General features: G+C 49.6%; 1 protein-coding gene across 3 annotated transcripts in view; it reads left to right on the forward strand.

Moving 5' to 3' along the window:
- LOC144111445 (uncharacterized) overlaps positions 1–3,796 on the forward strand; it is a 33,358-nt gene extending 29,562 nt beyond the window's left edge. For all 3 annotated transcript variants that reach the window (XM_077644747.1, XM_077644749.1, XM_077644748.1), the window contains one exon: positions 1,089–3,796. In XM_077644747.1, coding sequence (XP_077500873.1) covers positions 1,089–1,663 — 575 coding nt within the window. In that variant the 3' untranslated portion in view covers positions 1,664–3,796. The remainder of the gene's footprint in view (positions 1–1,088) is intronic.
- The last annotated feature ends 19,322 nt before the right edge of the window (positions 3,797–23,118 follow it).

Raw genomic sequence — 23,118 nt, forward strand, 5'->3', positions numbered from 1 at the left:
TCTGTGATCACCTAGGCGGCGGCTCAGTGGCCCCCAGCCAGCTCACTGAAGAGCTGCAAAGAGTTGGTGCTGTCGCATCGCACTTGGTGGTTCGCTTGGCGAACCCTTTCGACAGTGATCTCCACCAAGCAAACCCAGGCGGCGAGTCCCAAGCCACTCCATCGGTGGCCGCCCTGCTTTAACACACTCAAGAGGCTTCTATTCCATGAGCCAGTGGGGTTACCTTTATTTTATATATATATATATATATATATATATATATATATATATATATATATATATATATATATATATATATATATATATATATATATATATATATATATATATATATATATTGTACTGCAAGGTTCAAAAATATATTTGAAATTATGTTTCCTCGAAAACATATTCTTTGTATGTACTGCTTTCCTGTTTTTGTGCCTAGATGATTAGATGAAACACTCCAGCAAAATAAATTACAGCATCCCTGCCTGGCTCTTGTGCCTGACCATTTTTGCTGTTGTAGGCTGCTTCTGTGCTTATTATTTTCTTTTTTCTGAGCATATGAGCTCTTCTGTTGTTATTGAAGTGTGCATAACAGCTGTAGCCATGTCCAATTTTCTGTGGCATCTGTGTTGTCTTGACCTGTCATTAAAATATTGGCCTGTGTGACCAGTTTTATCAAATCTACAGCTAAGAGGTGTGAATGCACTGGCCAAACATATTTTCCAAGTTGGTCATCCAAGCAGCATGATTGGCAGTGTATGTGACAAATATATTCCAGAAATGTTTCCCTTCGAAGCAGACAAAGTGCATGTTTTATGCCTCCTGTTTGGTCACATAAACAAACTCTGATTGAAGCATTGATTGAGTTACTGCATGACCCAAAATGGTAAAATGTCACCTAAAGGACATTGAAAGCAACGAATACAAGCGTGCAAAATAGCGCAGAATGCATTTCAGGTACCCACTCTATTGTAAACCATTCAAAGGCTAAGGTGGCCTACAGTACTAGCGAAGATTAAAGTGTTTCTTGATCCAAAGCGACATTGCATTGGATTTGCCCTCGTTTCAAGCTCTAATAGCAAGCACTTCCTCCGCATTAGGTGATGCAGAGGACACACTGCAGTCCTGGCACTATGAAGAGGATAGCCCGCAGCAAGATGAGCCAATGGAAGAGGAGCCAGTGGCCACGGCAGCCTCTTTGACATCAGCCACAACGGCAACCACAGCACCCTCGGTGTTTCCTGTTGCCTCTGTAGCAAGGGAAGCAGGTACCAGCTGCACTGTGAGCTCACACAGGCAGTGGCCTGCTGTGCCACCGGTGCCAAGCACCTCTTTTGTTCCGGCAACACCAGCAGCCGCAGCACCCTCAGTGCTTCCTGCTGCCTCTGCAGAAAGGGCAACAGGTACGAGCCGGACTGCAGGCACGCATAGGCAATCGCTGGTCGAACAGGAGCTAGCAGCTCGCCTTAATGATATTTCTTCTGAGAGGGCAGAGAAGTGTAAAGAGCACCGGCTGCAGATGCAACTTTTACGAGCAAACCACCGCGACAAGCTTGCAAAGCGAGCGGCAATCCATCAGCTTGAGATGGAAAATCTTAAGCATAAGAATGATGTGAAACGGTCTAAAAAGATCCTTTTGGAGCTGCAAATAAAAGCAGTAAAGGGGGAACTTTGAGGAGGGTGTGTTAGGGTGGTGTTGGAGGTGGGGCAGGTGGGCGTAATCTGGAAAATGAAAGCACTGCAACTATGCCCAGGCCACCTGAGGGAAAGGATGAAGGGGGGGAGGGGTATACAAATAAGGAGCCAGATGAAGTCAATATAATGCTAGACTGCGGTGTTCTTTAATGTGCACTGACATCGCATAGAACACAGAAGTCTGCACTTTGCCCCCTAACGAATGCAGCTGCCACAGCCAAGAGGCTAGTAGCATAGCCCCTGAGCCATCACAGCAGGTGAAAAATTTGTAACCTGTTATAGGAGCTCTTAAAGGGGCTTTAATGAAGTTGCGATATGCTTGGGACGTTAAAGCACGCCAATTCACGAATTTTGTGTAGCAAGAATTTTTTTAATGCACTTTGTAGCAGCTGAGCTCTCTGCAGTCAAAATTTGGATTCTCTCCTCTCATCACACTGCACGCTGGAAAGTCGGCGCTCCTCCGCCGGCCCCACCTCCGGGGTGTGAAGCTTCCTGACCTGCCAGAGCTATGCGGCTTACTGACCGCAGCCATAGTAGCTGCCCGACGTCTGAAAGAACATAACCAGTAGCCATCTCTCAACTTATATATGCACGTGTAAGCAACGGAGAAGGGTGCGAGCATGAAAAGTCGCTGGGAAGGGCTCGCCAACTTTGGCGCGTGATTGTGGGTTCTCTGCAGCGTGTAGATGTGTATTGGCTCGGATGTTCATGACAACCCAATGCAGTGATTGAGAGAGTTGATGTGCTCTCCTCGGAAGGTGTTTCACAGCGCCTTTAAATCTTGCTTGAATTTCAACCTCATCCAGCTATTAGTTGCTTTTTACTACAGAATGTTTCTGGTGTTTAGGATAGTCAAGCTGCCGCGTTGCCTCAGTGGTTATGGCGCTCGGCTGCTGACGCGAAAGCTGTAGGTTCGATCTCAGCCTTTGCAGTTGAATTTTGGTGGAGGCGAAATTCTAGGCGTTTGTGTGCCTTGTGATGTCAGTGCACGTTAAAGAACCCCAAGGGGTTGATATTTACGGAGCCGTTCACTACTGCGTCCCTCATAACCCGACTCACTTTGGGACATTAAACCCCCTTAAAGATAGCCGGTTGCTATATCCACTTTGTAGTATGATTTTATGCAAGGTATAAGCATGCAGATTATGTTTTTAGCTGCCACATAGTTGTGCAGTATGGTTTTAGTAATGTGTTCTGTTTGAACCACAGGTTTTGTCACCCTTTTTAATCAGTCGAGGAAAAGAGCGCTGCACTCCTGCCGTGAGTTATTTCATGAGGACATAACTGCCACTTTGAGGCCGACTTGGCAATTTCTACGGCGTTGGTTGACTGCACTTTTTAAACCTTCTTGTGGTCCAGCCACTTCTTTCCGGGAACAACGCCTCTGCTGCATTTCCTGTTTGATGTTCTGGAGTGTACTTAGTGCTGTTTTTTGCTAATTCCCAGGTTTTTTGCATATGTAAATGAATGCTGTGTTCTGAAATCTAATTTTCTTCCTGTGTTTGTTACAGTCATTTTCCAGCAATGTTTTTTCTCATTATTTTTTTGCATAGCGCATAGGTTTCTTTACAGCTTTGCACCAGGTGTGATCATCTGCTGGATATAATGTACGGTCATGCCATGTTAATATGACCCCTTTTAAAAGGGGCAGTTTTTCTGGGACCAAACTTTTGGAATGTATTTATGGCTCATTCAAATGCAATGTCTATGTCCAGGCAATGGACAGGGTGGAAATGCATATAGCCTATTGGGACATATGTATTTTGGTCTTGTTGTTAAGGACAGCTACGACAACCAAATCCCAAGGGCCTCTACCAGATGTTTTACCCCTTGTATTTTGATATTGATGGTTTTAAAGCTCCTGGTGATTACAGTAACACTCCCGTGTTTCCCAATCTCCATCTGCCACTATAGCAGGCTGCAGCCATAAAGCTTTTTCTAAAGAATATTTGCTTCTTTTTCTTCACGATTCATTATTACGGTCAACTCACTTTATGGACACTTTTTCTGGGGAACGCTGCCAAGTTTTTTGCTTGTGTGTGATGTTCCTGTCCCAGTGTTGGCCGCTGTGGATATTGCATAAATAGGCAAATAAAATGCAGCAGCAAGTGCAGATGGGGTTTTTTCTTCATTTTGTAACAGTGCAATTTACAAAACTTTCTTGAGTTGTGGAAAGCACTGTGTTCACAAAACTGACATAGGCTGAACAAATTTTAACTGAACCTATAAACTCTCTAACTGCACCTAAGAGAAATGGGTGGGATGGCTTTCTCAGGAGGAGGATGAGGAGGAGGAAAGGCAGGGAGGTTAACCAGACGAATAGCCGGTTTGCTACCCTGCACGGGGGGAAAGGGGTCAGGGGAGAAAAAGATGGAAAGACAGTCGCAGGAAATTAAAGTCACTATGTAAAGTCACAGCGTTAGTAAAGTCGCAGCCTATTGTGCAGGCCAGAAGTCTTCAAAAAGCACAGCAATGCCTTGGAGGCCTTCACAGCCGACGACCGCCGCGGCCAGTGGCCGAGTATCTTCGTTTCCGTCAGTGGGCACAGGTCGAGATGCTCCAGTGCACGGCAGAGAGACTGTCTTTCGGCGCTGTAGGCAGGGCATTCACAAAGAATGTGGGCTATTGTCTCATCACATCTGCAGATGGCACATGCAGGGCTGTCAGCCATACCTATTAAGAAGGAGTAGAGCTTGGTGAAATCTACACCAAGCCATAGGCGACACAACAAAGTTGTTTCACGTCGTGGTAGGCCGGATGGAAGCCGAAGCTTCAGATCTGGGTCTAACGTTTTTAAACGCGAATGCCAGAATTGGCGTGAATTCTACGCGGCAAGCGTGATGTTTCGCGACAGTGGTCTAAGCCTACCCGCTGCGTCGGCTCTCGAGATGGGGATTGGACACACAATCACCCTCATGGTGAGCAGTTCGCGCGGACGAGGCCGCGCGGTGGTTGCCTGCGATGCCGCTGTGTCCTGGCAGCCATTGGTAAACAATATCGTGCCCTTGTTGATAGCTGTGTGGTGGAGCTCTCGGTTTTCGGTGACAAGTTGTTCATGGAACCCATGACGAAGAGCAGATTGTAACGCTTGGAGGGCTTCCTTTGAACCGGGGAAAACAGACCATTGCTGGGGTGTTTCTTCACTGATATGCCACTTGTGAGGATCATTGATTACCATTGCCAACATTACTGGACCCATATTGCCAGCCTTCACCGAGGACAACCGCGTCATTTCCCCATTCTTATTTCCAAGTTGACCATTTCAGTCTTGCACTGGCATCTGCTAGCCATCCTGATTAGCTTGGTTTGTAGAGCAACTGCCTCAACGGGCTGTAGTCATAGGTTTGGTCCTTGTACCGGGATGAATTTATGCTTCGGTTGGCTGTTAGAAAGACAGAACAATGTCCTTTTCGCACTTTGGTACCTTTGGCCACAACGAATGCAATTTTGTGTGATAGTACAAAGCTTTGCACTGGCATTTTCTAATATCCGTAATATAGAAGCTGTACGTCCGGAAGGTCACATGAAATTAGGGGCTTGAGCTAGTGGCTTGCAAAAACCGCTTCTGTGTCTAACCTTCAAATATTTCCGGCACCACTCATGGATGTGCACAGTGAGTAGGTTCTTCTAAGCTTGCCTGACAATCTGGTGTCCTCATGGTGCTGGCACAGGTGTTTTTAAACATCAAAATCTACGCTCCAACTGCCCGTTCTTCCAGGTGACATTGAAACTTGAAGGAGTCTTGAAGGCAGCTGTGTGCACAGTGATTGACAGGATTTGCCGTATCTTTGTCATAACTTATCCGTGCTTTGTCCAAAAATTTACATACTCCAGAGTTCGACAAAACTTTCTGTGGTCAGGTATTGCAATAGAAGTGAAGGAATGCAGTCACTGACCATAATTCTTTTCAGTTGTGTGGCTGGGTGCAGGTGCATGCTAATCAGCAATTCCTGCCTTACTTGAAATCTAGATGTCCTTTTTCGCTAATTAATTCAAATGAAATTAGCATTTATTAGAAGCAGAAAGAACTATGGTACATACGTAGTAATATGCCGCCGAAGCTGTAAAAGTCTGAAGGCTTTAACCGGATGCTCGGCGGATCATTTACAAATGTACAACAACAAGCAAGTAAGTGATTAAGTGGTTTATTAAAATAATAATAAAAAGAAAGGAAAAGACTTGCTAGCCTACCATCGATACTGAAGCACCTGAGTTGGGCCAGCAGAAATAAAGGATAGGCAGAATGGAGAAATGAAATGAAAGAGGTGAGAGGATAGGGGGAGAGGTAATATACACAAAAACGATTTACACAATAATTAATATGTACAGGTTGCGCACGTGATTAGTTCATGGTGAAGCAATAAAAACGTGCACGGCACAATGTTCACTACAACTGGAGTGGGGTGCCCAGCTGATGGTCGTCCAAGGTAGCACTTGCTGAGCATTCGGTCACTGCACGTAACTGCCTGGCAGATACAACAACAAATGAAATAAAAACTGGTGTAGTGTAACAGTGCATGGAAAAATCAGTGAAATATGATGCAGTAGAATATGATGCATTATGATACAGAAAATGATACAGTAGAGTCTCAGTACAACACTACTAATATTGTGAAAGCAAAAATACACATGGTCAAGAGAAACAGTTTTTTCGCAGGTAAAAAGGGCGAAAATGCAAGAACCGGAGAAGTGTACAATGCGTATGGGGTACTATTCATGTCGGCACATGTTAAACAACTCCAGTTGGTCTAAATTATTCCCAAGCCTTCCATTACAGCCTCTTTTATAACTCATGTCATTTCAGGGCATTAAATGCCACAATTTGAAATTTTTATACCAATTTTAAGAAATATTTGAAACATCATGCGCAATGCAACAAGAAACGATATTCCATGGATAATAGTGAACTCTTGAAGGGAAGGCTAGGATGTAGATTTTTATGTAGAAACAAGGCAAGGAATAAGGTAGTTGTCTTTCACATATCACTTCTACAAGCTGTATGTCTAACATGATGATGCCCCTCAGTGAAAGTACTGAGCAATGATCCTGTCTCTGGTTCTAAAACTGCTTGCCGAATCCGCTAGTAGCACTACGGCTGGCAGCTGGGCTGCTCCAGAGACAGGAACAGGCGCAGTGCAGTCACGAATGGCATCGTATAGTAGAGCGGGTAAGACAGGGTCCTTGAGCAGCCGGCCCAAGTTGTGCAGTGGTGCACATGCCGTAATCACTATAGGCACCGTGGCCGTCTTGATTTGTAGTGTCATGTCGAGGCATGGAAACATTCTCTTCCATACCCCGAAGGTTCGTTCGATGGTGCATCGTGTTCTTGTTTGTGACTTGTACCTGTAGAAAATAATAGTTTTCTTGATTGAGAGCTGCCTTTTCCTTTGTTAAAGCTACAGTTTGAACTTGTGCTGTGGACTCCCTGGTGGAACATCATCTCTCAAAGGAGTCATCAGGTATGGTCTGCATGCATAGCCCATGTCACCAAGCAGGATGCTGGGAATGTCCCCCTGTTCGTACTGCACCTTGGCCCGACTGTTGTCAAAAATGCAGGTGTCATGAGCCGAACCGGGCCAGCTGGCAACGAGGTCCAGAAACTGAAGTTTGGGACCTGTGATTGCCTGCAAAATAAATAAACTAGCACGAGTAAGATCGACTTGACCTGCACTGCGGCTAAAATGTTATTCTGGAATATGAAAGTAAATAGTGTTGGGCAGCTGAACAAAAATGCGTCCTTGTGTAAACCACTTGCTAATAACATCAACACTGCTTGTTTTGAGCAATATATATTCGTAGACACTGCATAAAATGTTGCAGCAACAATGCACATTTGTCTCATACTGTTATGTTATTTCCATGTCTGTCATATTACTGAAGGCATGTGCTACATATGCAGAACAACTCACTACTGTAATAGGTTACCTCTGCATTGAAAACAATGAAACTGAAGGCTTATTTGTGATGAAATAGCACCAGGTAATTATTGTCAAAGCTTACTCTATTCAAAAATAGGAATTAAGTTTGCATAAAACAGAACATTCCTACGGCCTGTACTCAGCTGCAAATCCGGAAAAAATCGCCGATTTAAACATTTTTCACAGAACTGTTGTTAGTAGCAACATATTCTTTTGTTATGCTATTATTGTGGTTATCAGCAGCAACAATGTAACGATGGTGAAATTACGAATTTACCTTATCAGCACTAACATAACGCGAGGGGGCGAGAAAATTAAAAATACAGTTACGGTAGTAACACAGCCTCGATCCCGTGTTTGCGCCAGGGCAACTGAAATGCTGGCTTCTCCAAGCATGGTGCCGAAGGGTGGCTGACATACCATCATTAGCTCGGGGAAAAAAAAATCGCACTACTTCAATACCTTGGAACCGATAATAGCGCGAAGGGTATTCCGAAGCATTAAATGGTGCCTCCCGCCGAATATTGGAATATTATTTTTTCTCAATTCGCCGAATATAAATTTTTTCGTCGCAGAACTTACCTGAACATTGATGGAGAAGTATCCTTTCGTGTTGCGGAAGACTTCTGCGTCATTTCCTCGGGATGTGGGTGCAGTCGATGCAACCGGTCACGCCAGGGAACTTCGCCACTCCATAAAATCTCTCCATAACTCCCGGTGCTTCGGCGGCGCTCGGGAACTTCACGAGCTCCGCGAACGATGTCTCTGCTATCATGTGCGATATGCGCGCAATGATCCGCGACACTGTCGGTTGAGACACGTTCAAAAGATCGCCGGTGACGATTTGGAATGCCCCCCGCGCCGTAGAACCGCAAGGTCACGAGCAGCTGAAGCAGTGGCGTCACCGGGAGACCGCATTCGTCGGTGTTCACGCGCAACGGAAGCCTCCCAAGCAGCTCCAGCACCGCTTGCTTTGATAAGCGGTACCTGCTCAAGAATTCGGCGTCGTTGTAAAACTCCATAGGGTTTTGCCCATCCCTGAGCACCGGCTGCTGCGCGCGCGCTTACCTGTACGCTCTGTCTTCGGCGATTTCGGCGGCGCGAGCACAGAAGCTGACGAAGTCCGAAAAACTGCGGTAGGACTCGGCCATGTTGAAATCGGAAAGAGTCACTTCAGCTAGCAGAGAACCTAGCTTAAGTTTTCGGGTCGATAAGTGCGTCTTTGATCTTGGCTTAAGTGAAAGTGTTGTTTATCAAACGCTTTAAGCGCCGGAGAGTCACTTAAGTCGGATTTTAAGCTTAAGTTTCGTTCTTGAATACGGCGGCTAGTGTTCTTCCTCTTTAAAAACGCAGCCGCGGCGGTCGGGTTCGAACCGCGAAATTCTGGATCCGTAGCCGAGCGCCTTAACCACTGAGCCACCGCGGCGGGTACAGTGTTTGCGCTCTTCCAAGCTTCTGGTACGGCTGAGGTCATAAGGCATTGCGTATACAGGGTGGCTAGTTTTTCTAGCGAAATTTTCCCTCCATCCTTCAACAGATCTGCTGTTACCTGATCTTCACCAGCGGCTTTTTCCTTTTGCATTGCTCCTAAGGCTTTCTTCCTCTTTTACTACTGGCGGGATGACGCATTGCTGTGCTCTACTGTCTCTCTCATTAACGCTCTGACTGCACTCACTACTGCATTTGTGCAGAACTCTTCAGTTACTTTAACTATCTTATCCATGTTGCTAATGACATTGCCCTCCTTGTCTCTTAAGGCATACATCTGATTTATACCAATGCCTAGTTTCCTCTTCACCGCTTTCAGGCTACCTCTGTTCTTTAGAGCATGCTCGATCCTCTCCGTATTGAACTTCCTTATGTAGGCCACCTTGCGCTTATTTCGTAACTTCGATAGCTGTGCTAGTTCTATCCTGTCTGTAGGGTTAGACGCCTTCATGCTTTGGTGTTTACTAACCAGATCTTTCGTCTCCTGAGAGCTTGCCGGTATCTTGTCGAGTCGTACTACCGCCTACTTCTGCAGCGCACTCCGTAATGATAGCGGTCAGTTTATCGTTCATTGTATGGACATTAGGATCGCCTTCCTCAGTTAATCCTGAATATCTTTTCTGCAGCGATACCCTGAATTCCTCTATTTTTCCTATTATCGCTAACTAGTTAATGGAGTTCTTCTTGACTAGCTTCTTCTATTCTCTTCCGAAGTCTAAGCTAATTCCAGACCTTACCATTCTGTGGTAACTACAGCGCACCTTCCCGAGGACGTCTACATCCTGAATGATGCCAGGTTGAGCGCAAAGTATGAAGTCGATTTCATTTTTAGTCTCACCATTGGGGCTCTTCCAGGTCCGCCTCCTGTTCTCTCGTTCGCAGAAGAAGGTATTCATGATCTGTAAATTATTTCTATCTGCGAATTCTACTAATAACTCTCCCCTGCTATTCCTAGAACATTTCCCATAGTCGCCTACCGCCTTTTCACCAGCCTGTTTCTTGCCCACTTTCGCGTTGAAGTCGGCCATCAGTACATTGTACTGTGATTTTATTTTGTTCATTGCTGATTCCACGTCTTCATAGAAAGTTTCAACGGCCTGGTCATATGGCTGGATGTGGGCGCGTAGGCCTGCACCACGTTCAGCTTGTGCCTCCTATTGAGCCTAATAACGATAGCTGCCACTCTCTCGTTAATACTATAGAACTCCTCTACGTTGCCAGCTATATCCTGATTAATGAGGAATCCCACACCTAGTTCTCGTCTATCCGCTTATCTGCGATAGCACAGTATGTGTCCGTCCTTTAGTACCGTATTCGCCTCACCTGTCCTAACTCCACGGATCCCTATGACATGCCATTTAATGCCCGCTAGTTCCTTGAACAGCAATGCTAGGCTAGCCTCACTAGATAAGGTTCTAGCGTTGAACGTTGCCAGGTTCAGGTTCCAGTGGCGGCCTGTCCGGAGCCAGAGATTCTCCGCACATTCCGCTGCGTCACAGGCCTTACCGCCGCCTTGGCCAGTTGCTCCGCAACCGCTGGAGACTGAAGGCCGAGGGTTAATTGGTTTGATCATAGAAGGTTGTGGCCAAGTAATACACCAGGGTGGCCAAATCCTGTTCTGGTGAGGGAGCGTGTTTGTCGGTTTTGGTCACTGAGCTCAGGCCGCACCCCAGGCGTGTTTGTGCAATTCCATCGACACGCGGAGTTTTTTTTAATCCAGTGGAAAATTGCGTGGCACCGGGATTCGAACCCTAGTCCTCTTGCACGCGAATCTCTCCTGAGATTCGCCAACCGCAAGGCCGGTATGAAAGAAGAAAGTTTGATTCGGCTTGTGCACTCCGTAGTTAGCCACGTCACCTACGTTGCAGCCTTTCACAACTGGATGCAGTGTGAAAAGAATAAGATCAACGGCCTCATACGCCGAGCTTACAAGGCGGCGCTCTTCCTTTTCGAGTGTACGGACACCAACAAGCTTCTGAAACTCGGGGTCCACAATGCCCTTGAGGAACTTGCGGAAGCGCAACAGACTGCCCAGCTGGAGCGGCTCTCTATGACCGAGGCCGGTAGGCGTATACTTCATTACTTGGGCTTCACGCCCAGGTTGAAAAAGGCCACTAGTGGCGTTCCTATTCCTGACGGGACCCGATGCCGGATTCGGGTAGACCTCATCCCGAGAATCATGAACCCTGAGTTTAATAAGGAGCGAAGAGCGGCAAGGGCCAAATTCCTCATCGACTTTCATGCCAAGGATGCGCACGCCAGGTTCGTGGATGCGGCTGAATACCAGGGAGACCACACGGCGTTCGTAGCTACTGTCATCGATGCGTCATCAGGCGCCACGAGGGCAGCGGCAAGCTTACGGGTCCCAGAGGCACGTCAGGCGGAGGAGGTAGCCATTGCCTTGGCCATTGCCGACCCCGGATGCCAAACGGTGCTGTGTGATTCCCGAAGTGCAGTGCGGAATTATGCCAAGGGCAAAGTGTGCGGTGAGGCTGTGCGCGTTCTGTGCTCGACTGACCTACAACGGGAAGAAAGGTATGTCACTCAGGTGGTTCCCGGCGCATGCGGGCAGCGATGCGTCGGAGAAGCACGCTAACCACAACGAGACGGCACATGCAGTGGCGCGAGCGATAACCAACCGCGCCGCTGCAACCGACCGTCCAACGTGGTGTAGTGCCAAAGACCACATGACAACATTCAATGAACTTACGCAGTTTTACCGCCTCGCTCGAAGGACTTCCCCACCCCCACACCCGGGACTGAGCCGAGCGGAGGCGGTGCTGTTTAGACAACTACAAACTGGTTCTTTACCAACCCCGGTGTTAATGACTCATCTATACCCAAACTTATATGAAAGTGATGTGTGTCGCGTGTGCCAGCGGGAGAGGGCAACTCTGACGCACATCCTATGGAACTGCACAAAATTCCCCGACGAGGCTTCTAAAAGCATAACGATTCCGCCGCGACTCGCGGCTGCGGCGGAATGCTCTGACCGTGACGTGCAAACCTGGGCCATCCAGCAGGTCTCGGCGGCTCTTGAGCGACAAAGGCTTCAGATCCTCCGCTGAGTTGCCGCCTGGGCCCCCGTCACGGCGCCATTAGGTCATGATGCCATTAGGCCATGACGTAAAGTTGTTCCTCCTCCTCCTGATCATGCCCGTCCAATCGTTGCCATTGAAAGAAACGTTGCTCATACGAACAGTCTGGTTCTCGCCGGTGAAATTAAACTTGGTCGTAAAGCGTCTCAGGTAGTCGGTGTCGTCTATTTATTACCTCAAAGACCCCGGATATGGTGCATTACATGAGGGATGGGCATGACAGACTACAAGATGATGGCCTCAATCTTGAATTTGGTGGGGGCGGCAAGGTGTATGCTTCCGGCGGCAGATCGTTCCAGTCCCGAGATGATTTGACAAAAAAAGATCGGAAATGAGATGCAGTTCTTGCCGGGAGAGGGTACACTGTCTTGCTGTGGTGAATGCGGTTGGACAGGCGATGTGCTGCTGATATGATCGATGCTCCTAAAGGTGATGTAGTCGAGGGTTTGACGGCATACCGTCTGGTCAGGAATCATGTTGATGCAGATTGCTGGTCACTGGCCAAAGTCAAAAGATGAAAAGACGTTTCGGGAGCACTACGGCTCCCTTGTTCACTATATGTGAATAAGGTGAATTGTAAAACTTATGGAACAAGCACAGTCGAGGTATTTTTCTTCTTGTTTCAAGACCAAACAAAGAGGCTCTAGATTATAGAGAAGACACACTAGTATAATATGAATAATCACAGTAAATGAAGCGGATAGCGCGATTTTGTATTTTTTCAAGTGTTCGCGAGAGGTTTGACTGATGAGGGTTCCATACTGCTGAAGCGAATTCTAATTTAGATCGGACGAAAGTTTGGTAAGCTAATAATTTAATGGAAGGGGTAGCAAAACGAAGATTTCGACGTAGGAAGCCAAGGGTGCGGTTAGCGTCGTTAGCGATGTTCGTTATATGTGAAGACCATGTTAGGGTATGAGTTAAATTAATGCCTAAATACTTACAGGTAAGAACGGAACGCACTTCAGAACCAAAAATCATCGTGTCTCTTTCTTCGGCTGGCCGCCACGTAACAATATTTAGAGGGAATGTGGGATTGCCTGCGATTGAAAGAAATCATACATGTTTTAGCAATATTAAGGGACATTAACCAATGCTTGCACCAAGTTTCAATTGGGTTAAATCTTGTTGAAGGGTGTCGTCGTCAGTGCTTGTAGAAATCGGGCGGTAAATTACACAATCATCTGCAAATAGCCGGATGTTAAAGGTAACGTTGGAAGGTCGTTAATATAAATGAGAAAAAGCAAGGGTCCGGGCACTGTGCCTTGAGGAACACCTGAAGTAACCGGAGAACGAGGGGACGACGATTTGTTAGCGTAGACGAATTGCTCTCTGTTAACCAAAAAATTTTGAAGCCAGCTCATCACTAAATGATTAAGGTTTAGACGCGACAGTTGTAGTAATCTTTTGTGCGGTACTTTATCGAAGGCTTTTTCAAAGTCAAGGAACAGCGCGTCAAGAGGAATATTTAAGTCAAGATGCGAACTAAGGTCATTGATGAAAAGGGCTACTTGGGAATCACAGGAAAGTCTTTTTAAGAAACCATGTTGGTTAGGATGAAAAAAGTTGACTGAGACTAGGAATTGAATGATGTGAGAATAAATAACATGTTCCATCAGTTTTGAACACATGCTTGTGAGAGAAATAGGGCGGTAGTTTTTACTAGAAAAAGAACCTTTTTTGGGGACTGGGACGATCTTACCTATTTTCCAGTCTTGTGGCAGCACACCTGATGTTGGAGACTGTTGTAAAAGGTGGCATAAGATGGCACTAACAATGTTCTTAGTATTTTTTAGGACTTTAGAGTTTAATTAAGCCATCAATACCTGATGAAGAGGACACTTTCAATGATTTGATTAATTTCATAATTCCACTGGTATCGAACAGAATGTCTGGCATAACAGGGTGATCAAAGACAGGGAAGTAAGGTAATTCGCCTTCAGGTTCTTTAGTAAAAACAGCGAATAAAGAAGTTAAGAGTGCTACAGACTTCTTGTTCCGGTATGCGAATGTTACCATCTTTGTGTAATGTTAGAGGTTTGTGGCGTGTAGGGTTAATAGTTTTTCAAAACCTGTAAGGATTTGTGCGTAGCATAGACGGTAACACTGATGAAAAAAGGAACGTTTGGTTTGGCTTGCTAAATATTCGAATATTTTTTCTGCAGTCTGATACCTTTTCCACGCACAAGAGCTATTCAGGTGTTTGGCGGTTCGAAAAAGTCTTTTTGTTGTTGAGGCGCTTCAGTTCAGTATTAAACCACGGTGACGATGATGTTTCTACCCGCCGCGGTGGCTCAGTGGTTAGGGCGCTCGGCTACTGATCTGGAGTTCCCGAGTTCGAACCCGACCGCGGCGGCTGCGTTTTTATGGAGGAAAAACCCTAAGGCGCCCGTGTGCTGTGCGATGTCAGTGCACATTAACGATCCCCAGGTGGTCGAAATTATTCCGGAGCCCTCAACTACAGCACCTAATTCTTCCTTTCTTTCACTCCCTCTCTTATCCCTTCCCTTACGGCGCTGTTCAGGTGTCCAACGGTATGAGACAGATACTGCGCCATTTCCTTTCCCCAAAAATACAATTAGTATTATTATTGTTATTTTTCTGTGATGGTGATAGTAGGGATGCGCTTATCAATCAGTTGATGCATTTTGTGTTTGAAGAGAGACCAGTTAGTTTCAATAGACCGGCTTGAGAAGTCAAGGACCAGCCACGCCCAAGTCGGACAGTTCTGCGTTCATGGCTGTGTAGTTCCCTTTGTCATATAAGGTTAGTATCTTTTTTTGCTTTTTCAGACATGGCAGTTTGTAGGAAAATGTGCTTAGTATTACGGAGTGGTCACTAAGTCCAGGTAAGTGAAGCAGAGGTGACACGTTATCCGGGTGGGAAGTGAAAACGAGATCAAGAATATTAGAAGAATGATCAGTTTGCCTGGTAGGGTTAGATATGAGCTGGGACAAGCAAAAGATTAGGCACGTGTTAACAAAGTCACTTTCGATGTTATCTTTAAATGTAATGGCAGGGAGGTCGGACCAGGTAATATCAGGGAAATGAAAGTCACCGTAAAGAAGAATGGGAATGTGCTGATGTGACGTAGCTATGACGCGGAGTGCTTCGTGGAAGTGAGCCACAAAGGAATCTGTTAGATCAGGTAGTCGATAGCAAACGCCGATGATAACTGGAGGGAACGAAGCATGGCATTGAATGAAAAGCAGTTCTAGAGGGGATGCAAGGTTAATCTCGGACCAACGACATGAGTGATGAGCACCGATTAGTACGCCTCCTCGCCTATTTATCCTGTCACGTCGAAAGAAATTGAAATCTGGAAACACGGAAAGTATCTCGGAGTTTCCTATGGACGAATTTAGCCATGTTTCGGTTAATACAATTATATTGCTATCCGTCGTGCGTACGTGACTGGCGAGGGTGTCAAGCTTAGGTGGAAGGCTGCGGATGTTAGCGTAAAGAATGGTTAAGGGGCGGAGCTTAGACTTTTCGGAAGGGTCATTGGGTAGCTATGGAGTGCGGGGAACGACTTTGTAACATGGTCATAAGTGTACGTGGTGGTACCGATGGAGAGCTTATTATACCGGAGTTTTTATTTTTCGGTTCGCGATTTTCCAAATGTAAGTAGCTGCTTCCTTGCAAAAAGAGTAGTTTTAGAGTAGTCCTCAGAAACACTATAGCCACTGTCCTTTAGTTTGCTAGCACAGGAAAGAATTTTTCTTTTGTTTTATAGTGAGCAAAATTAACAATAATCGGTCTGTTTTTGTTAGCATCAAACATTCCCAGTCTGTGAGCTCTTTCAATGTCTGTTGGGTTGATTGTGACGTCTAGTTTTTCTCTGCATACCTCAGTGATAATCTTTTCAGATTCAGCCCAGGTTTCTTGGTTAGTGTCTTTTAAGCCAAAAAACAATAAATTGGATCGTCGTGCCTGCATTCGGAGTCGGCCAGCTTAGACAATGTTCGATATTTCACCCGCATTCTGCTCCGCAAGCTCCCGAACTTCGCTTATATCATCCTTTATGGCGCCAAATGATGCGCAATCTTAAATTTTCATTAGTCTGCTTATTTCACCTAGCGCTTTGTCATTTTGGGTTAACGTGCAGCGAATTGTTTTCATTTCGGCCAGCAAAGATGCTTGTCCAGATCGAAGTTCATTTAAAGCTGCCATTATGTCGGAAGAATCTTGCGGAGCAGCACCGCGGGTGTTGGGACCGGAGTTTAATTCAACATCACCCGCCAAAATAAGCAGTTGGATGACACCGAGGCATTCAAAGGCAGTCGCGACACATCACTGAGGGCTCGGCAGCACTAGCAATGCCGCATAACGGGTACGCCGCGCAAATAATGAGTCAAGGCTTCCATGGGCGTCGGTGCACTGGTCGGCCCTCGCCTGAGCCACGGAGGCCAGCTCTTCGTCTCAGTAGAGCTGCAGCATGTTCCTGGCATGCGCGAAGTGTTGTCCCCGACGTGTCCAGTTGGCCGGCTGCAGGCCTCTGGCCACAGAATCCCTGAAGTTGTGCTTGTTGAGTATCAGATGGCGTTCTCTGGGACTGACGCCACTCTTCTTGGTGCAGTTGCGGTTGGGCGGCCTGCAAGCGATGTGGTTAGGCTCCCGCCTCCGGTATTCTTCCTCGCGCTCCTGGACACTCGGCGCGAAAAACGATAACAGGCATAAGACGGCGGCGAGGAGGTGGTGGAAACATTTATTGCCAAATACCGAGGGGGGCAAATCCCCTAACATGGCACGAGGCAACCCTTAGGGGGCTGCCCTTACAGGGCAAAGGACAGCCCTTGGAAGGCTATCCGCTTCAGGGCGTCGGTAATTATCCGGCGCTGGTCAGCAGCAGCGGAGCTGGCCAGGAGAGTCTCCCAGTAAGACTCTGGCGTGGTGGGGGATGGAGGGTGTGGGAAGGCAGGACATGTGAGGAGAACATGAAGGAAGTGTCCCGGTTTGCCGCAGAGCTTACAAGAAGAAATGAATTGATCGGGATAGCGGGCATGAAGGAGAATAGGGTAGCGAGCAGTTCGGGTCTGGAGTCGGCGCCAGTGGGAGGCCTGGATTAAGGTTAGGGAGGCAGCCGGCGGTGCGTAAACGCGCCGGGTATCTCGGCAGTAGGCAAGAATATTTTTGAACGTAAGCAGACGCTGCCGGGATGGCGGAGGAGGTCCAACTCCGGGCCGGAAAGTGAGACCTCGGGCGAGGGAGTGGACCTCCTCGTTACCCGGGAGGCCTGCGTGTGCGGGGGTCCAGATAAGGGTTACGGGGTGGCTGGGGTGCCAGAAGCGTAGAAGCCGAGCCACGGTGCGGGATATCAGGCCTTTGGCGAAATTGGATAGGGCGGATTTTGAGTCGTAGATAATTTTGGTGGCAGAGGTGGAGGCAGAAGTGAGTGAAATGACCGCTTCCTCTGCAATTTCCGGTGAGCCTGTGGTGACGGATCCTGATGCGATTAGTCGGACCTGAGAATTAGCAACGGCGAGAACCATGCGGGAGCCCGACGAGTACGCTGCCGCGTCCACGTAGGCTACCTCGGGTCTGTTGCCGTAGAGCTTGTGCAGGGCTTTGGCGCGGGCTGTCCTGCGTTCTCCGTCGTGCTCGGGGTGCATGTTCTTAGGGATTGGAAGGATGATGAGATGGGAGCGTAGGTCTGGAGGTAGGGGAACCCCCTCGGTAGGATGGGTGATCGTGGTGATGCCTAGCTGACAGAGTGCGGCCTGCCGCGGTTCTCGACAGGCGAGTCAGCTGTGCTGTTAGGGTGGCTTCTGCCAGCTCCTCAAACGGGTTGTGGGTACCGAGGTTGAGGAGCCGGGTAGTAGAGGTGCTGGGGGGTAGGCGGAGGGCAACCTTCGTGCAGCTCCTGAGCAGCGCGTTGATGCGGTCCCGCTGCTGCTTTAGGGGGAGGTAGTGGAATGAGTACGCCGTGCGGCTCGTGATGTAAGCTTGGGTGAGGCGGAGAGTGTTCCGCTCTCGCAGACCCGCGCGCCGGTTCGCCACGCGTCGGATGAGACGGGTGGCTTGTTGGGCTTGGGTCTGGAGAGTTTGGATGGCGTTGCCATGCGCGCCGTGGGAGTGAAGGACGAGGCCCAGGGTGCGAATCTTGGAGACCAGGGGAATGAGGTTGTTTCCTAGAGTGAGTGAGATGGGAGGGTTGGCGGGGTCGTGCGGCCTGGGGCGGTAGAAGAAGAGTTCTGATTTAGAAGGGGAGCAGGCTAGGCCGCGCGCCCGAGCGTATGAGTCGATGATGTTGAGGGCCGACTGTAGGTTGTGTTCCATGTCGGCATCACTGCCTCGATTAGCCCAGATAGTGATGTCGTCAGCATAGAGGCTGAAATGTATGTCGGGTATTTGGGCGATTTGGTGGGGGAGTTGGAGAACGGCTATATTAAAGAGGATAGGAGACAGTACAGCACCCTGAGGGGTTTCCCGTGCTCCCAGTGAGACACCGGACAGCCGGTGGCCGCCCATGGTGAGTGTGGCTGTTCGGAGAGGAAATCGCGGACGCAATTGTACATCCGCGGGCCTACGCCTAGGGCGTGGAGGCCCTCTAGGATGGCTGCGTGGGTAACGTTATCGAAAGCTTTTGTTAGGTCGACGCCGAGGATTGCCTTGGTGTCGCCCGCGGGGGAGTCAAGGATGTGGTGCTTGAGCTGTAGAAAGACGTCCTGAGTGGACAAGCTCGGGCGGAAACCAAACATTCACGAAGGCATAAGGTTATTGTTCTCCAAATACCGGCTGAGCCGGGTCTGGAGAACGCGCTCCATGAGCTTGCCCACACACGACGTAAGAAAGATGGGACGGAAGTTAGCGGGGAGAAGTGGTTTGCTGGATTTGGGAATAAAGACTACTTTGGCGTTTTTCCACTGAGGTGGGAGGGCGCCGCGCAGCGAGCATTCGTTGAAGTAGTCGGTTAGGGCTTTGATGGAGGGGGAATCGAGGTGGCGAAGTGCCATTTTGTGTACTCCGTCGGGGCCAGCAGCTGAGGACGCGTTGAGGCGCTGAAGTTCTGCCCTCACTTCCGCCTCGGTGATCGGTTGGTCGAGAAGGTCGTTGGGGGAGCATGTGTAGTCAGGGTGGTCTGCGGAGGGATATGCCGGGAAGTAGAGATCACGAAGCTCCTCGAGAAGTTCCTGCGGGGAGGCCTCGGATGTGTGTATGAGCTTTATGAGGTTGTGTTTCTGGTGTGTCTTGGACTAAGTCGAATCAATGAGATGGCGGAATAGGTTCCATGTCTGGGGCAGGCTCATGTTGCCGTCCAGAATGTTACAGAGAGATTCCCAATTTTGGCGAGACAGAGTTGCAGCATGCGTCTCAATCTCCTTGTTGAGCCGGGCCAGTCGGCGTCTGAGTGTTCTATTCCAGTGCTGACGCCGCCACCTCCGTTCGAGACCCGCCTTGGCGTCCCATAGGTGCAGGAGATGGGAATCCATCGCGTCTGCAGGGTAGTCCTCTGGGAGTTGGCAACTCACGGCGCGGACGTCACGCTGGAGTTGGTAGCACCAAGTGGCTATGTCTGAGATGGTGTGTAGAGTGCGGGCTGCTCGGGAGGTGCGGAACGAGTCCCACTTTATGATGGTAGCATCACGAGAGGGTCTACGTGTTGGGCCTGCTTGTAGGAGAGTCTCGATAATGTAGTGATCACTACCCAAATTCTCCTGGGTGTTACACCACGCAGCGTGAGGGAGGCGGTGGGTGAAGGTGAGAGCAGGAGTAGTGTCTGCGCAGAAGCTGTTCCCGGGGCGAGTAGGGGTGGTGTGGTCTGTGCGAAGAGCGAAGCCGGCCTGCTGAGCTGCGAGCCATACCCTGCGCCCCTTGGGGGTGTCGGCTGTATGACCCCAGGCCGTGTGCGCGGCGTTGAAGTCCCCTATAATCAGAAGGGGGTATTTGTGTGCGGCACGCTTAGCAAGCGTGAATAGTCGGTCGAAGTCGTGCCGCAGGCACTTCGGGTGGCTGTATACATTGAGGATGAAGAGACTAGTATCCCGAGCGCGCTGCGACACGGGTGCAATGAGGAGATGATCTATTTCGGGGACGTCTAAGGGGTGGGAGATAGTAGTGAGCGCATGGCGTACAAGAAATGCAACCCGAGGGGGTGTAGGAGAAAAGGGGACGATGGGCACGTAGCTGGGTAGGATGAGGGGATTGGAGGGCTCTTGCGGCGCGAGCACGTCGGGGCCGTGGGCCCGAGCTAGGAACTGGTGAGGCAGCCCCCGCTTGGAACCAAAGCCTCGACAGTTCCGCTGCCAGATGGTTAGGCTAGTGCGTGGTCTCGCCATCACTGAAGTTTTCGTTTGCTGTGTAGGAGTTGGAGACGGTGTGGAGCCGGGCTTTCTTTTTAGGCCGCACGGCAACACAGGCTGTCGCGTGGCGAGACTCTTGCTCCTTAAATCGCTCGTCAATTTGGCGAGCAAATTCGCCTAGACGGGTAGTGAGGTTGGCGAATTGATTTGTGAAGGCCTGGATGGCCGTCTGCACGGCGGCCTGAATTTTCGCCTCCATGAGTTGTTCGAAATTGGGAGGCAGGGCTGGCGTTCCCTCGGTCGGGGTTGGTGTGGTCAGGGAGGTAGTGGGTGTTGCGGCCCGCTTCTTGGCCGGCGGTTCTCGAGTAGGGAGAGGTGGCGGTGGAAGAGTGGGGGGTATTAGCTGCCGGGGCCGCTGGTTCCGGGGTAGGGGTTTAGGCCTGCTGGTGGGCATGCAGCTGTGCGTGGAGGCGGTGGTTGGTGGTTTGGAGGGAGGCGAGCTGCGCGCGGACACGCAGCAGCTCTTCATAGAGGGGGTCGGCAGAGCCCTGGGAAACTGCGCCTGCCCAGCTCACCTCACTGGTGAAGCGGCCGGGTGCCTGGGCAGGTGGTCTCGGTGGGACTGGAGGTGGTGGTGGCCTGGTTCCAGTCCAGGAGCGGGACCGGGCCTTGGGCTTGTGAGGGGTGGACGGCTGTTTTGGTGCGGCAGGCTGCAGCACCGGAAAGGACTTCGTTGTGAGCTGCGGGGCCTGGGGCTTGCGGGTCGTGGAGCGGCTGCGGTGTTGGGGTGGAGCCTGACTGATGGGAGTCTGGCTGGCGTTTGCCTCGGCGGCTGGCTTGGCATCCCAGTACCTCTTTTTGACGAGGTATGGTGTGCGGAAGCGCGCCTTGCACGTTTTGTCCGCCGTCAGGTGTGCTTTACCGCAGACCTTGCACTGCGGCATGCAGGAGTGGTCCTCAGGGGGTTCGACTTGGTCGCAGCCGGGACAGCGGCGTTGCTTGGGAGCCGGGCACACATCCGCACGGTGGCCGAGTGCGCCGCAGTTACGGCAGTGCTCGACCTTCTTTTTGAAGAGGTAGCACCTATAGAGTACAGAGTAGTAGATGTGCTTGGGCACCCAGTCTTGTTCGAAGTGGATGATGATGGACTCTGTCGAGCCCATGCGTCTAAAGTCGAGGATGGGAGGGTTCCGCTCGTGACTGAGACGGACCTTGATGCCTTCGTATGAGTGGTCAAGAAGGACCCCGTGGACCACGCCGCGGGCGCAGTCCTCCGGTGCCGCTTGGTAGTAGAATATGTCGTAGGTGGTGCCTTTGATCATTATGGATTTGATGTCGAGGTAGCGGAATCTGCCCTGTGGGTCGGGAGTGTTGATGAGGATGAGGTGTTGGAGGGTGTTGATGACTGTGTCGGGCTTGGCCTCTTGAGGTCCGAGGCGGGCTGCTTGCAGAATGGCATCGCGAAGCACAACGCCGTTCACGGTCGGAAGGTTGAGGCCGCCACGGGGATGGAGGATGATCTTGTGGTCGGCGATGGGTAGCTTGGAGTGGCGTAGGGAAGACAGTTGGGGCGGCCGGGGCCGGCGCCCGGCCGGCGCTTAAGGCAGATTCGGAGTAACGGTGGGAGGGGATTTGCGATTAGAGCTTCGCTTGTCGTGCGCCGATTGCCAGGCGTTAGTATAAGGTAAGTTGTGAGGGTGATGTCTTTTCCCTCTAATACAATGGGTTCCATGCCGCCGGCGAGGCGCCGACGCGCCGGTGGTCCGAGCTGCGTCTCTAGCGGCGTTCGGTATCGGCGGCTGCTGCGCCTTGAGGCTTAGCCTCAGCGCAGCGGGGTGATGAAAAGATATTAACTTGCCTCTTAATGTGGTGGTCCAAATCGGGAAAGGTTGAAAGGTTGGTATCGGCAGGTTCCTGACGAGAAGCGAAGGCTGATGACACTAGTTTCAGACGGCTGGGAGGAGTAAATCCGGTCGTAAAGGACAAAGTTTGCGGAGCGCATGTGAAGCGCGTCCGCTCGCCTGGCCTCCGAACGCCGTTTTCCCGCCGGCGAGAAGGAGCGTCAGAGCTTGCGTGGTGGTCGTTTCTCGTCAGGGAGAATCAACTGGGGAAGAAAAGGTTGGTAGGTTGGCCTCAAAAAATGCTGGCACATGCCCACTTCGGGAGAGTGGCCAAGACACAGGCGGTTAATTACTGGATACAGGAATGTTTTGACGGTAAAAGGAGTAGTAATATTGTGTAGCTGGACGCAGTGACTGATAATCGCTTCGTTCTTACGTACATGCACGTGGCACCGCGGGGGTCTCGTGTATGAAAAAATTACTATATAAAGAAAGCCAGCGGCTCAGACACCAAATTTCTCGATGCATACACCTTTGTCGTATTTTGAGTGATCCACTGGACAATGGTACGCATCAGTCAGGACGTGGAATTCACATATGACAGCTGAATAATTTATAACAATTTTTTCTCGTGTCGTTTCTGCAGTGCTCAGGGGTAACACTAGGTGCCCTCAGTTATTGAGTGATATTAACAACTATCAAGAGATGGCACAATGATTCTATACATATATCGCTGCACGTTTGAATAAAATGATGCTCGCGTGGCATGAGCTGACAGATTCATTCCCGCGGTCGCGCGCCGGGCAACATGACAGTTTCGGTATAGTTTCGGCTTCAGAAGACGGAC

Source organism: Amblyomma americanum, chromosome 11, assembly GCF_052857255.1.
Source record: "Amblyomma americanum isolate KBUSLIRL-KWMA chromosome 11, ASM5285725v1, whole genome shotgun sequence".
Taxonomy (NCBI): domain Eukaryota; kingdom Metazoa; phylum Arthropoda; class Arachnida; order Ixodida; family Ixodidae; genus Amblyomma; species Amblyomma americanum.